This window comes from Barbatula barbatula, assembly GCF_947034865.1.
Source record: "Barbatula barbatula genome assembly, chromosome: 14".
Taxonomy (NCBI): domain Eukaryota; kingdom Metazoa; phylum Chordata; class Actinopteri; order Cypriniformes; family Nemacheilidae; genus Barbatula; species Barbatula barbatula.
Genome location: NC_136777.1, coordinates 3,520,238 through 3,534,943, shown reverse-complemented (window position 1 = coordinate 3,534,943; position 14,706 = coordinate 3,520,238). Strand labels below are relative to the sequence as shown.

At 36.7% G+C, this 14,706-nt stretch overlaps 1 protein-coding gene across 3 annotated transcripts in view; it reads left to right on the top strand.

Moving 5' to 3' along the window:
- The window catches only part of prkg1a (protein kinase cGMP-dependent 1a), a 43,853-nt gene extending 29,786 nt beyond the window's left edge, over nt 1-14,067 (top strand). For 2 of the 3 annotated variants that reach the window (XR_013787598.1, XR_013787599.1), the window contains exons 6-19: nt 3,004-3,081; nt 3,160-3,254; nt 5,428-5,493; nt 6,518-6,592; nt 9,568-9,664; nt 10,099-10,238; nt 10,422-10,511; nt 10,600-10,741; nt 10,850-11,013; nt 11,109-11,231; nt 11,343-11,405; nt 11,713-11,779; nt 11,928-13,244; nt 13,465-14,067. Coding sequence is in view for 1 of the 3 variants with exons in the window: in XM_079473677.1 (XP_079329803.1) it covers nt 3,004-3,081; nt 3,160-3,254; nt 5,428-5,493; nt 6,518-6,592; nt 9,568-9,664; nt 10,099-10,238; nt 10,422-10,511; nt 10,600-10,741; nt 10,850-11,013; nt 11,109-11,231; nt 11,343-11,405; nt 11,713-11,779; nt 11,928-12,026 (1,299 nt within the window). In the remaining 2 variants the exon portion in view is untranslated. Of the gene's footprint in view, nt 1-3,003; nt 3,082-3,159; nt 3,255-5,427; nt 5,494-6,517; nt 6,593-9,567; nt 9,665-10,098; nt 10,239-10,421; nt 10,512-10,599; nt 10,742-10,849; nt 11,014-11,108; nt 11,232-11,342; nt 11,406-11,712; nt 11,780-11,927 lie in introns of all 3 variants that reach the window. The other variant, XM_079473677.1, reaches the window with a different exon arrangement.
- The last annotated feature ends 639 nt before the right edge of the window (nt 14,068-14,706 follow it).

The following is a 14,706-nucleotide window of genomic DNA, read 5'->3' as shown; positions in this document are numbered from 1 at the left end:
GTGGGTATCTGCGGTTTGTATGTTTGTTGTTTAGACAGAAGAACCAACACTAGATATAAAGACACTACGATCCTATACATGTTGTGTACTCTTTGGTACCTGTTGGATTCTTGTATTCAGTGTCTTAATAAGTCACTTTTGGAGATTATTTTACTCCCTCTGTGACTTCTCAGAAAGAAGGCATCTGGCGTCCACTTTGCACAAGGCATTAAAAAGACACAATCAATGTTTTAAACTAAGTATAGCAAAGGAGAATGTGCCATAGTCGTTGTGGATATTTTAGTCCTTATTCAGTCTGTCATTCACAGACATAATGGTCTACTTCACCTTACCTCACCCCATCAGCACCGAAAGTTTAAAGCTTCTCTATCATGCTATGTCATTCATTCTGACTTATTTACGCTGTTAAATGTGCTGGCTTCTCGTGCTTAACATGGTCAACTTGTTACAAAACGAGTTGGATGTACCATTTCTGTACTTGATACACTTCCCCAGCACTCCAACTTCTTTCGAAAAGTTTTTTCTCATTCTGGATCCCTCTGTCGTCACAACGATCCTAATTAATTTATTGGCCAAAATCACGGCAAGGCGAGAGAAAGAGTCCACCCATGAGCCAACCGACGAGCGAGACCCGCTTACCATCAAGGTTATCTGCGCTGCTCCGTTAAATAAGCGGTGGATATAACGCTGGATTTGGAGATTGTTTGAAACTGATAGATGCCGCGGTCCCAGTGCTAAAAGATGCAGGACATGAATTAAGTCAAACTAAGTCATACATCTGTGTTTTATTGACAATCGGTGTTTACATGCATAATGTACAAAACACGAAGGGATTAATGTGATGATGTGTTGCTTGCTCGTGCTTTAGTTTCATCCCTCTCTCCCCACTTGTCCCACCTCTAGCAGCTCGTGTTTTTATCGGAAATAATCGTGCAGCTGTATCTCTCTTTTATAAATTTGATCAAACTAAATACTCTTCGAAGATACGACGTATGCAATACTACTGTATAGACACTCAAGATTAATATGAGATTGGCAGAAACTGCCTGTGATACTAAGGTTGTTGTTGTGTGGATTTGTTGATAATCATGTGACCGTGGTCCAGACCTGGGCTAATATATGACTGAAATTTAATGATTTGTAAAACAAATGTTTTGAATATGTGGACTCAAGAGCCTCATAATCGACTTGAAATGAGACTCTGAAATTGTGAACTTGCATTGGTTTAGGGACTGCTATTCTAAACAATAACTTACATTTGAAGTCTCTGTGTCACACTACAATCACTGCAGCCGACTGCCATTAAAAATATCAGACATAACATACTGAATATTTACCCCAGCCTGAGTACTTTCAGTTTCTGTTTATCCACTTATCTTAAAACATTTTAGCTGCAGTGGCACCAAAAAGCATTTGGATGCTTAAGACGCACTTAAAAATGTATGAATGACATTGCCTTTGGACATTGCAATAATTTTTTTCCCAGGAACACTACACGCTTTTAAAACATTAAACGTTGTAAAAAGAAATGTTTTTCTGACATCAAGTTGCAGAACATGTGCGACGCATTAAAATGAAGAAAAAAGTGTTTAAACACTTCATGGATCTTACCATTTTTCAATGTAATAAATTACATCATACGTATATGGAGGATGGAAAATGACTTAAGTATAAACAAATAAAAACATTTAGAAATGTAGAAATGAATAAATTAATACATGCATAAATACATAAATGAATAAATAAATGGATAAATGAATACATCATTAAATATATTTGTCAAAAATATCCATTTTGTACCATTTTTGTGATAACAAAATTTAATTATTTATTTCTACATTTATTTTTACATTTCTAAATGTATTTATTTATGTTTCAATATGTTAATAAGGCAATCAGTCCTTCTCAATGCAGAATAGGTTGTTTGCACCTGACGTCACGTTACCGCGTTTCAGAAGTACCAAGTTTAGGGCAGAAAGTGTTTTCTACAGTACTGCACATATGAATTGAACAAGCTCAAAAACTCTCTTTTGCGTTGTTTATGTTTGCTGAAAACATGTATACAGCCACTAAAAATGAGAGAGGGATCACCACAAAAATGGTCAAGAAAAATGAAGGTGGTTCTGAGAAAAGGTATTATTTGCACTTGATATTTGTGACCCAGTCTGTGAAAACCCAGTTATTTTTTTGTGATTTGTAGCAAATTTCTATTGAAGATTTACATAAAATCATCCTACATAATGGAGAGACCATTCTGTGAAAATATAACATTGATATCTTTAATACTATCTAAATCATAGTCAAATAGTTCAAATCGAACTTTGATGCTTGTTAGCTCAAAATGTTCGATCCTAGTTTTCACAGACTCTGTCATATTTATGTAAATCATTGACATTCATACATTTCGGCTGCATTCGGGTTGCTGTAAATCTTATTCAATATATAAGAGAAAGGCTTTTATTCGTAATGACTTTCCATTAATGCCATGGCCGTTTAACCTCTGCTTCTTTTCCCAACCCTAACCAAAGGAGACGTCGCAAGCATCTCTCTCGTCCCCCAGATCTCACCCTGCAGGAGGTGTGTGTGTGTTTTGTTGGAGGTCAGATTGGAAGTGATTTTGGAACAGAGTGTTTGCTTGTGTCGGAGTGGGTGGGGTTCAGTTTCCATGCTGCTGGTCATATCTGATTTCAGACTGTCTGGAGGTCGAGGTTAGCACGCTGGGGGTCAGAGAGATGCTGGGTGTCAGCTGGGGGTTGCTGTCTCTCCAGCGAGACGTTTACATCAGCTGGGTTTTGTGTTTGCACGTCAACAAGTTCATCTTCTGTTTTTAAAGACCACACTTTCTTTCTTTTTTGTATGTAGACCAATATATAACACAGTCTGATTACAAAATTTTGTTTTTTCTAGGCTTAGCAGGGACACAGTTGAACATTAATGTTCTGAGTATTCATTTACTTGTACCTCATCTGTATCTCCACATGTTGTTCTCTCTCTTTCCTACAGACGCACTATGAGGATGGCGATTACATCATCAGACAGGGGGCACGAGGAGACACTTTCTTTATTATCAGTAAAGGAAAAGTAAGTCAGTTTTTAAATGAATGCAAGTAGTGATGAAATGTGAAACATCACATTAATGTCCATCCTGTCTGCGTTCAGGTGACATTGACTCGTGAGGAGTCTCCGGGCCAGGAACCCGTCTACCTGCGTACTCTGGGGAAGGGTGACTCGTTCGGGGAAAAGGCCCTACAAGGGTGAGATTGCTTTTTACTATGCTACTGTTATGCTCCCGTACCTTCCTGGTCTTTTACAAATACAATGCTTAAAACGCTTAAAATGAATGCAAAACCTTAAATACACAGGCATGTTTGGAGTCATGTTCAGTAGGGTCTGTAAGCTTTAAAAGGATGTGCTGCCATCTTGTGGCAGCAGAGAAGATGCGCTTTTGGAATTTGAAAAAGTTGTGAAATATACACATTCTTCTTTAAAAGCATTGTTTTTTTATTTAGTGAGGCATGACCAAGAACTTTATATTAACAGAAACATGTTCATGATTAAAATCCCGATCACTTGATAGATGCAAACCATAAAAAAGATTAGTCTCACTTTTTATGAGGGGATAAAACGAAATATTAAAATGAACTTTAAAGCTTATTCATTCTTACTCTAAACAAAGTACGTGTTTTCTAGGATACCTTTAATTCATCTTTCTCAGTTCAGATGAACTGCTGAACATGTGAATCCATGATCCAGATTTCAGTTACACCTGTGTTTTATTTGGACGAAGCAAGTTTGTTTTTACAGCCCCAAACTCAAAGTTTATCGGTTCCTATAATCTTTAAGACACAGTTTTCTTAATGAAAGCTAGTAAGGTTACAGAGATATTAGAAATAATGTTGAGGTTGGTGATGTACTGTATGCAATTACATATTCTATTCTATTATCAGTGTTTAAATGAGTCACAAATAGCTTATTTTGTAAGGAGATCCTTTCTGTTTCAAAATGACTAAAAATTTATAATTTCACAAAAATGATCCTATATAAAAAGGTATCCTATTCTATTATTATAATGTTTTTAATATTGATCCGAATTCTGTTATATTTTCTTATATAAAGGCTATTCTGCTTTGCTTAATTCTATATTTCTATTCTATTCTATTCTGGTGTACGGGGACTGTTTACCCCGATTATAATCCTGCATTGAGTTGCGTTACCGGGAAACAGTGATCCTGATAGTGTGTTGATATGCTCTGGTGTATCAGGTGTCCTGCTCGACAGTCTTCTTCTGGAGCTGTGAGGGTGTGATCTGAGGTAAAATATGGGCCACGGTTCTGAAGATCAGAACATTTTGCACGGTCACTTGGGTTCATTGCACCATTACTCAGAGTCCACTTCAAAACTTAAGTATAAGAGCAGAGACTGTGCCGTGATACTGTGTATGTTTGTGTGTCATGTGGAGATCATTACCGATCAGAATTTGATAAAAGAATCTCTTGATCCCAGGATTAATTTCATAAGTGTATGTATGTGTATGTATGGCAGCTATATTGGTTTCCTTTTTTATGCTGTAATTTCTCTGTAACGTGTTCCAGTAAAGTCACACATTGAAGTTATACATTGAAGTTAATTCATTTGTTAGAAGCTTTAACATTGAACTTATTTTGCATTGAACCCATGACCTTTTTCTCTTCTCCTCACCTTTCTTCTTGTCTTCTCTGTTGTGAAGCAGCTGTGACCTTTGGATGAAGTGTTATTGTGTAGTTGTGCTGCGACAGCTGTAGATCCGCTGTGTTGTGAAGAATTCTCACCTGCTTGCACAAGTGTGTTTAGCTGGACCGCGCGTGCGTGTATTTGTATGTATGTATGTATGTATGTATGTGTGTGTGGTGTCTTTGCCTTTGGAAAGGCGATGTTTGCGAGTTCGTTCTCTGATCAGATCTTTCAGTGGTTGTTGTACTGTAGTCTACTAGTGTATGTAAAGTTAGGTCAGAAAGCAAGTGAACACATGCAGAGCATCATGAGGTCAGATTGGGATTCAGACTCTGATGACTGTGACTGGGGCGACAGTGAGGAAGAAGATAATCAAACTTTGAGGCGCGAGTAAATCGCTCATAGTTTATTAGGTTTGAGATTGTATCATAAATGTAATTTATTTGTGATTAATAGCATTTGTTTGACTGAAATTGTTACATTTTGATTTGTTGTGAGTTGTTTCATTGAATTTGTAGAATTCAAGAGAAATATAATATCTTTCTTTGCTGTTAAATGCTTTACTCTTTTGTAAAACTGCATTTTTTCTTAGTTTTCATTGGTTTTCATGCAACTTATATGACTTCTATATCTGTCCGTTCGTCCAGTTATGGTTTTGGATATACAGACATATTATACGCACTGTATCACAATATTGTATTGTATCTTTTTCATCAGTGAGGATATCAGAACGGCAAACTTCATCGCGTCAGAGACAGTCACCTGTCTTGTGATCGACAGAGAGTGAGTACACATCACACCTGCATAGATATTCCACTCCATTGAAGTTTGAGTTTTTACAATGTTTTATTGTGTAAGTTGAGAATCTGTGGGTATGAAGGTGCTTATCTGTGCAGATATAAAAGTTAGTAAATCAAGCCCAACACAAATAGCTAAAGCATCACACGTGTCAATAAACTGGAGAGAGAATGAGACAGATAGTATGAAACAGACATGTGACCAGCGAGAGGGAAAAAGCTTCTTTTAGTCTGAATGAAACCATCATTTCAATTTTGTGAGATATTTTATTTTGTTCTAACCATACTTTATTATTTGACATAAAATAATAATTAAGAGCCATACAAGTTTGGAATATATTTTAATATAATTTTTTTACAGATTTTTTATGTATAATGTCCCCCCCTCCAAAAATTTAATTTTACGAAGTTTTATTGTTTTATCAGCAGATTTTTCTCATATCTTTGAAATAAGGTCAAAAACCATCAAAATACATAAAAAGACTGCAAATTCACAAGCAAAACAGGAAAAACATGTAAAATCTTTATTTTTATGATATATTCTTGCCGCCGATATTTCTGCTTTCTTACTGGATATATTTGAGTTATATATAAATACTGTCACACTTCAGTATAGGGGGCAGTTCTAGCTATTAACAAATCATTAGTTAGGACTTTTTCCTCAATAAACTCTTCATTTGTTGCTTATTAATAGTTAGTAAGGTAGTTGATAGGTTTAGGTATTGGGTAGGATTTGGGATGTAGAATATGGTCATGCAGAATAAGTGCTTTATAAGTACTAATAAACAGCCAATTTGCCAATAATAGGGATGCTAATAACAACTAGTAAACAGTGAGAATTTCCCCCTATACTGAAATGTTATCAAATATTTTGTCCCAGTTGCCAGAAAAGCTTTTTTACAGGATTTTTTATATGTCCTTTAAAAAGTAGCGTGCAATCCATAAACCTGTTGGTAATATTAAACTTTTATAAAAAAAAGAAATTATATGAAATAAACATTTCTTTGCAGCTCATATAAACACTTGATTGGAGGTTTGGAGGAAGTGTCGAATAAAACCAGTGAGGATGCTGAAGCCAAAGCAAAGTGAGTCAAATCTGTTCCGACTTTCCATATTTTTGATGTTGTCTCATACTATTCTTAATCTATTTTTAACCGATCACTTTAAGTTAGTTTTGTCGCAGCACTTTTGACTGACATCAGCAAATGTTTCCACTTACATAAGATGTACATTTAACTCCAGCTCTATAGAACCATAGAATGCAGAGGACGTGTTATGTAAAGGCGACCGGCAACTGTTCAGAAGAAACGCGTATAGAGAGATATGTTATCATTGAGTGGCGATGAGAAAATAATCCGCTCTGAGAAAAAGGAAATCTTATCACGGCGAGAATTCATAGGGAGAACAACAGACGTGCACAGACAGAAAGAGGGATTAGGAGATAGCAGAATCTTATTTCCCAATTCAAAACCCTCCAGTCTTGTATCTGGACTGAAACTTTTCAATGTCCACCTATTTCCTATATGTTGATTTGTGATGTAAATCAGCGCTGATAAATAATGGAAAGCTGTCTGTGGCGAGCGACTGTCACAGATTAAAGCTTATTAAGACACATCTGCAACTGTCACCTGCTGCTCTGCTTCCTCTGTGATCTAAACTACAAACCTGAACCTCCAGCTGCCTCACTGACATACAGAGCGCTCTAATGAGACAAATACACACTGCACTACACATTTATACTATCACACCTGCTTTCCATGCTCATCTAGTATGTTCTCAGTGTTACAGTTTACTATGTTAGGAGTTTTTCCTTTATCTATCTATTCTGGTATGAGGTCTATTATAAGATCATACTTTACAACTTTATCCACATAATGTTGCTTTTTTTTGGAATTTTTTTATTTTAACTTGCCATCAAACGCCAAAGCAATGTGTGGTATTTCTGTATTCTATTATATAATGTATATTCTTGATCTGTATTTTTATATATGTATATGTAAAAAAAGGATGAATGAATAATTATATAAGTAATTTATTAAAGGTCCAGTGTTTGAAATGAAGCGACATCTCTTGGGCCGGTGAGGTTGCGAATTGCAACCAATGGTTTGCTCCACCCCTCCCTTTCGAGGCACTACGGTGGCTGACACTGAACTTATATGTAGTCATGTTTTCAATGTGCCGAATTCCATGTAAGGGGATCCACGGGTATGTAGATAGAAATAGGTAATAAAAACATAACGCTTCATTATGTAAGGTCTTTATACACCTCTGAAGACATACAGTAGTTGTGTACTGTATATTATACTGCATTTCTGTCAATAGATCCTCCAAAAATGAACACATTGGACCTTTAAATAAATATTACATAAAATCATAAAAATCTAAAACGTTAAAAAAGTATTCTCGAACAAATTATATAACATTTATTACAGTGAAAATAATAAAAGTTAGTTCAATCACTTTTGCCCACAAGAGTACAAGTGTGAACCCTTAACGAAGAGCACCAGAATGTTAAATCATGGTGCATAATAGATGCTCATTTAATTTACAGCTTAAGGAAGATGATATAATGAGCCCGTGGCTTTGTGTGAGTTACCCCTGCAGTTTAATATTTGACATATCAAACATCTATGACGTCATTCTTCAGATCTCAGCGGTAGGATGGAAGCCTCCTGACATGAAGGTAGCAGAATGACTGTCGGAAAGCTCACAGTCTTGATCACGACAGCTCTGCTTCAGCAAAAAGAAATAGTTGAGACATGTTTATCTAAAACAACTTAAAGTGCTTTCAGTCTACACATTTTAGCACATTTTTGGGATAAAAATCCACGACCTTGTATGTTCACTTGAGGAAAACAATAAGCATTTTTAATCTTGTTTCCTTTGTTAACATTAACAGAAAAGTCAATGTTCAACTGTTCTGTTTTTACAGTACAAAAGTCTGTAGTGCCACCTCGTGGTCAGTTAAATTCACTTTCATGTGTTAGCAGAGGCTTCTTTTTATAAATAATGAAATAGGGGAATGTAAGCCTGGGGGAGTGTCAGACACTGTCAGCGGGGGCTCCGGGGTTTATTTTCTAATCAAAGCTATTTATAAACCAATTACTTTATTCACAAGTTTCCTGGTCAACCGATATTAGATCCCCAGGAATCAACAGTGTTATTCCAGCAAAATACAAGCGGGAAGGTCATTTCAGATCCCTGTGGCCATCAAATACAAACTCATTTAATTCCTTCATTGAATCTTAATTTATCAATGTATATTTCTGTTCAATTTACACAACTGTCATCCGGGTATCCTGCTGTTCTCTCTCCTAATCCAGACCGTACATTTTGTCTTTTCATTTCAGCTAAGAACTGAATTTCTGTGGGTCAGTACGGTCAGCTGTTTTGACTAGTGTCCATGCCTCCCTCCCAGTCTGTACGCAGTGTTAATCTTGTGAATTGTGCTTTGCTTTATTTGCTGCACATCATGCCAGCTTTTAATAGCTCGCGTTCACATTTCTGACCCAGAAAAGATTTACTCCTATATTGGTTAGCCAAGTTACTTATTATGTGAAAGGGACTGGCTAATAACTAATGTGTGTGCTGGATTTTAGGACCCCTGGTAGTGTGTATGGAAAAAAATAACCTCTGACACCGGGAAGCAATTTTTGCCAAGCCAACAAGATAAACTCACTCACTGGTTGGAAAATACATGGCCGTGTTCACTGGTCACTAGCACAAGCTTGAGTTTGCAAACAAACATTAAGCAGTGTTTTATTTGGAATAGTATCAGGTTTTATGTGTCTTAATCTCTCCTGATGACTGAGGATATATTTTATGACAGCTTTCTCTCTGGCTCACAATCTGAGGAGTAAAAGCATTGTTCACTTGCTTAAAAAGCACTTGATACCAGTAGCGGACAGGTTTTTTTAAAGGCCATATACCACTTGTTTCATATCGCTGTAGATTTATCAGTTTTTTGGAAGAATTTCGGATTTAGTTCATATCTCACCTGAAGAATGAAAGAACATCCATGTGTTCTTTAGTTTAACTTCTCTGCTGTTTTAAACTTTAGATATGAGGTAGAGAATGCCTTCTTCTCCAACCTAAACCTTGCTGACTTCAACATCATTGACACTCTTGGAGTTGGAGGATTTGGACGAGTTGAACTGGTAAAATAAAATTTTAATTATACATATATATATATATATATATATTTTATTATATAAATAAGTGTCATTGTTTTTTTTGTGTACTATTTTCATCCCTTATAATAAATATCTAAATTGTATGTACTTCTCAGAAATACACATATATGTTCTACTAGGTATGAATTTGCACCTATAGTACACTTTATAAAAATGGACACATCAATTGGAACATAGTATTAAAGTGAAGAAATAATATTGAAAAAATAAGCTATAAGAATTATGTTTAACTACCAGTACATTGATACATTAGTATATTTACTACATAAGCTATACATGTACTTAAAAGTATACTTGACCTTTGCTTAAGTATACTTATTAAAAAGACGTTTTTAATTAATGAATTGTTAATTTTTTTTAAATATTCTGACCTAAAAGCTCAAATGTTGTGTTTTCAGGTGCAGCTCAAGAGTGATGAGATGAAGACGTTTGCCATGAAGATCCTGAAGAAGCGTCACATCGTAGACACGAGACAGCAGGAGCACATCCGCTCTGAGAAGCTCATCATGCAAGAGGCACATTCAGATTTTATTGTCAGGTACTGTACCTCCAGCTCCAAGCACTTTGTTAATCTGAAACAGATGCTCATTGGTTTACATCAAGTTTGTACTGTTTATGTTGTGAATTTTTACTCTTTTATAGAATGTTATTTTAAGCTCCGAAAGATGCAGTAGCTGCTGTATGATCAGCATTTTAAAATGTTTTCCTCTTGTTTTTGTAGACTCTATAGGACATTTAAAGACAGTAAATATCTCTACATGCTGATGGAGGCGTGTTTGGGTGGAGAGTTGTGGACCATCCTCAGAGACCGGTGAGATATTATTTATTTATTAGTATGTTTTCTCACAATGACTTCTATTTGACTGTCATAGAATTTCACAACCTTTTTATAATCACAGGGGCAACTTTGATGATTCAACGACGCGGTTTTACACTGCGTGTGTGGTGGAGGCGTTCGCTTACCTGCATTCCAAAGGCATCATATACAGAGACCTCAAACCTGAGAACCTGATACTGGACCACAGAGGTTATGCCAAACTGGTGAGAAAAGGGTCTGAATGAACTCTTAAAACTAGAGCAGGTCTAAGTTTGCCTCTTTGTTTCAAAGAGGTGTGAAAGAAACTAACTTCTGGCGTAAATCTGTTCAAGGTGGATTTTGGCTTCGCTAAGAAGATCGGTTTTGGCAAGAAGACGTGGACGTTCTGCGGCACGCCAGAGTACGTGGCCCCGGAGATCATCCTGAACAAAGGACACGACATATCTGCAGATTATTGGTCGCTCGGGATCCTCATGTACGAGCTACTGACCGGGAGGTAAGACAGAGAGGTGCACGTCTATGTAAAATTACAAATGATTATATGTATAGTACCAGCAATGCAAAAACAAGCTTTTTAATTCTGTTTCTCAGTCCTCCTTTCTCTGGCCCTGATCCAATGAAAACATACAACATAATTCTCAGAGGCATCGACATGATAGAGTTCCCAAAAAAGATTACCAAAAATGCTGCCAATCTCATCAAAAAGCTATGCAGGTATGACCATCCAAACTATATATATATATATAAGAATAAGAAATATAAAGCACACATTTGTCTCTTATCCGCTCATACCCACAATGATTTCAATCTTTGCTTTGTTCTCAGAGACGCTCCCTCTGAAAGACTTGGAAACTTGAAGAATGGTGTCAAAGATATCCAAAAGCACAAGTGAGTTAGAGATGTGCCATAAAGGTCCTGCAAGTGATATGTCTTTGTAGTACCACACAATAAATGTGAAAACAGCTAAAATATTATAAAAAGTCTGGAGCCGCCCACTGCTATTGGGCAGAAAACCCCTTGCACTCGATTACACTTACACTTTACACACTCTTTTACATCTCTTATTTAGTTGAAGAGGTGAAAGTGGTCTTATTCAATTGTTAACAATTGGAATTCTTTACATGACCTTAAAACAATGTCATTTATACTGTATGTAGCTTTATGAATCATTCCATGTCAATAAATGTGTGTGCAGATGGTTTGAAGGGTTCAACTGGGATGGCTTGAGGAAAGGGACATTGATGCCCCCCATCATTCCTAATGTAAGAATCTAATGTAAATACTCATATAGATTTTAATACGTTAAACAAACGTTCTACACTTGGATACGTGTTGTGTCGTAGGATTTACACAGAAAAACCCTTTAACACACTAACTGCTAGCGTGTTTTTTCTTTTTGCGTTCATGCAGGTAACGTCATCCACGGACACCAGTAACTTTGACAGCTTTCCAGAGGACAACGAAGACCCACCGCCTGATGATAACTCAGGATGGGACACAGACTTTTAAACAGACCTCCACACGTGGCCACACATACATAGACACGTAACACTGCTCACATAGGATTTGCTTGGGACGATTGACTACTGTAGGGACATCTGGAGAACTGTTAAAAGAACAGGAAGAAACGATGAAGTGTGTCCGTCTTGACATGATGTTCTTACGGAGCGACTCTAAAAGGACTGTCCCTAAAGCAAAAAATAATCTTGTGTGTGTTTGTGTGTGTGCTCATGTTTAACCAACTGTGAGGTAATTGAAGAGACAGTCCATTTGGGGAAAAGGTTGTGACCTCAGTGATTTGTTCTTCTCCCTGATTGGCTGCAAACTCTTCATGCACCAATCCGTGTGCAGACTACTCTGAAGACCGTGTGATATACATCACAGGAGTCCAGACAGACCTGAATGTTACTCTTAAAGTAATACTCATTCATTATAGCACATGTACATAGTAGCATAGTATCATTATCCCGAATTCACACGCATACGCTGGCGTTCTCGACATGTAATTGTTCATCTTTCACGTGTATTGCTTGGTTTCACCATGCGATCATCTCTCTTCAAACACACATCGGCATCATTAGACGCATTATCTCACCTATCTTTGCTGTTAATTTATTGCCAAGTACGATGGCCATTACGGCTTATGACGTTCTGAGCCCAGGGCTGGTTTTCTCGGAACTGTAATTCCATGAAATGACGTGCCTCAAAATCATAGCTTCATTGATAAGAGTGTACTGTATTTATTGCCCTAGTTGCATTTATAATGAGGAATAATCACTGTGAATGGCCAGATTTACACCTAAAGAGTAAAACAGAGAAGGAAAACTTGGATTGGTTGGCCGTTTCCTGACCGCGTGCTCAAAGGTCTAATTGGACTGCAGGTACACTGTAAACATTTCTGCAGAGATTCAGCTGTGTCAGAATATGAACAGTATTAGTGCCTTAAACCAACGGCATCCCGAACCGCTCGTCGTGCTGCATGCCTTCAGTACAATCCCTTCAGCCTGCTGCTGTCCAATGGACGCTCTCTGTGTCTTTTTTATACAATAAAGCAACTGTTTCAGACACTCAGTGTCCTCACGACAGCTTCCTATGTGTGCCTGTCAAACTTTAAGAAACAGCGCTGCTGGAAATTAAACGTCTGTCAACATCACCTTCGTGGTTTTCTCTTGAGGACAAAAACAGGGATACTGTCGTTTTTTTATTATTTAAAGTTGCTGGGAAGATGTTAAACGACAAAAAGATTACGTTAAAGTACACTACAGGTCAAACGTTTTTGGATAGTAAGTAAGTAGCGTAGTAAGTACTCGCTGACTTACTACGCATGTTTATTTTTACATTTAAGAAAAATAGTAAGATCATCAACACGGGAACTATGAGGATTATGTTTCCATTACAACGAAACATAAAAAATATAACTTGTCATAATGTATCATCTTCAATGTAGTCACATTTTGCTTCACATTTTCAGAAATGTTCTCCGGGCCTTTTCTCAAGCTGCTTAATACAGTATTAGAGTTCCCATCTATGCTATGGTTTTACTGAATTTTCTTTTTTCATTATTTACTCCAAGTCATCCGTTTTTATTTTTATTCAATAAAATTTCATTAGTTTATATCGAAAAAAAGTTTATATTAGCACAATTATTTTTTATTTAAGCATACACCTTCAGATGAAAACCTTTTCGAGACAACGAGAAAGGTTTCATTCAAGTGTCCAAAAACTTTGTCCGTAAGTGTATAATAATCCTTAAAACAGGCCCATAAGCCAAACTGTCTGACAAACAAAAATGTGAAATGTTGCTCTATTACATCAAGCAATGTTGTGTTAGGTTTGATATTATATATAGAAGGCTGTACATGAGACATTTATGTCTTGCTGCGGCCAGGTATTCAGCTCTAGGTCAAAGAAAATCATAGATTCATTCTGTTATTAAGGCATATGCTAACTCTGACAAAGCAAAAAATAAGAAACATTCAGATTTCTTGTTCAGTTTCACTGGAAGTGTCATGCTCTATAAACCGAAATAAAATGTATCTTCCAAGAAGACACACGAGTCCCCCTTAAAATAGTGTTTCTGAAGTTGTTTGATGCGCAACTCTGCGTGTGATCAGTAGGGGGCGACAGTTCACCAGTTAATTTTAGACAGACGCATCCGCAAACATGATACGAAAATCACATCATCACCTCACAGACATACATTGACTATAAAAACGATTGATTTCAAAAGAATACTTCTTCAGCTCTAGTATATAGTGTATAAATGTCAATACATTTCGCCTACAAAATATGCAGAAATGACGTTTCTTTCCAATAAATCCGATAAACTCATAAACAGTACATTTTCTTTATGTGCTGACAGGATAACGATCAATGAGTTCAGAGGCCTCATTTCTAAAACGCTCCGTAACCGTCCTAAATGTGACGTTACGATCGATTCTACGATCGCCTCTCTATAAAATGTGAAATATATCACAAATGATCTTGGAGTTGCTCGCAGCTGAACAGTTTCAGATCTTTTAACGATGTCTAATTATTGTCATTAATATATAAAGAGCACGTGTCAACATCCAAATCCCAAATCTATAGTTTATATTTACAAAAACCCGCAGCACTCGGACAAGCAAGAGTGCGCGTCTGCACACCCAGAGCACTTTTAAACGTCAAAGACGGTTTTTATAAATATGAC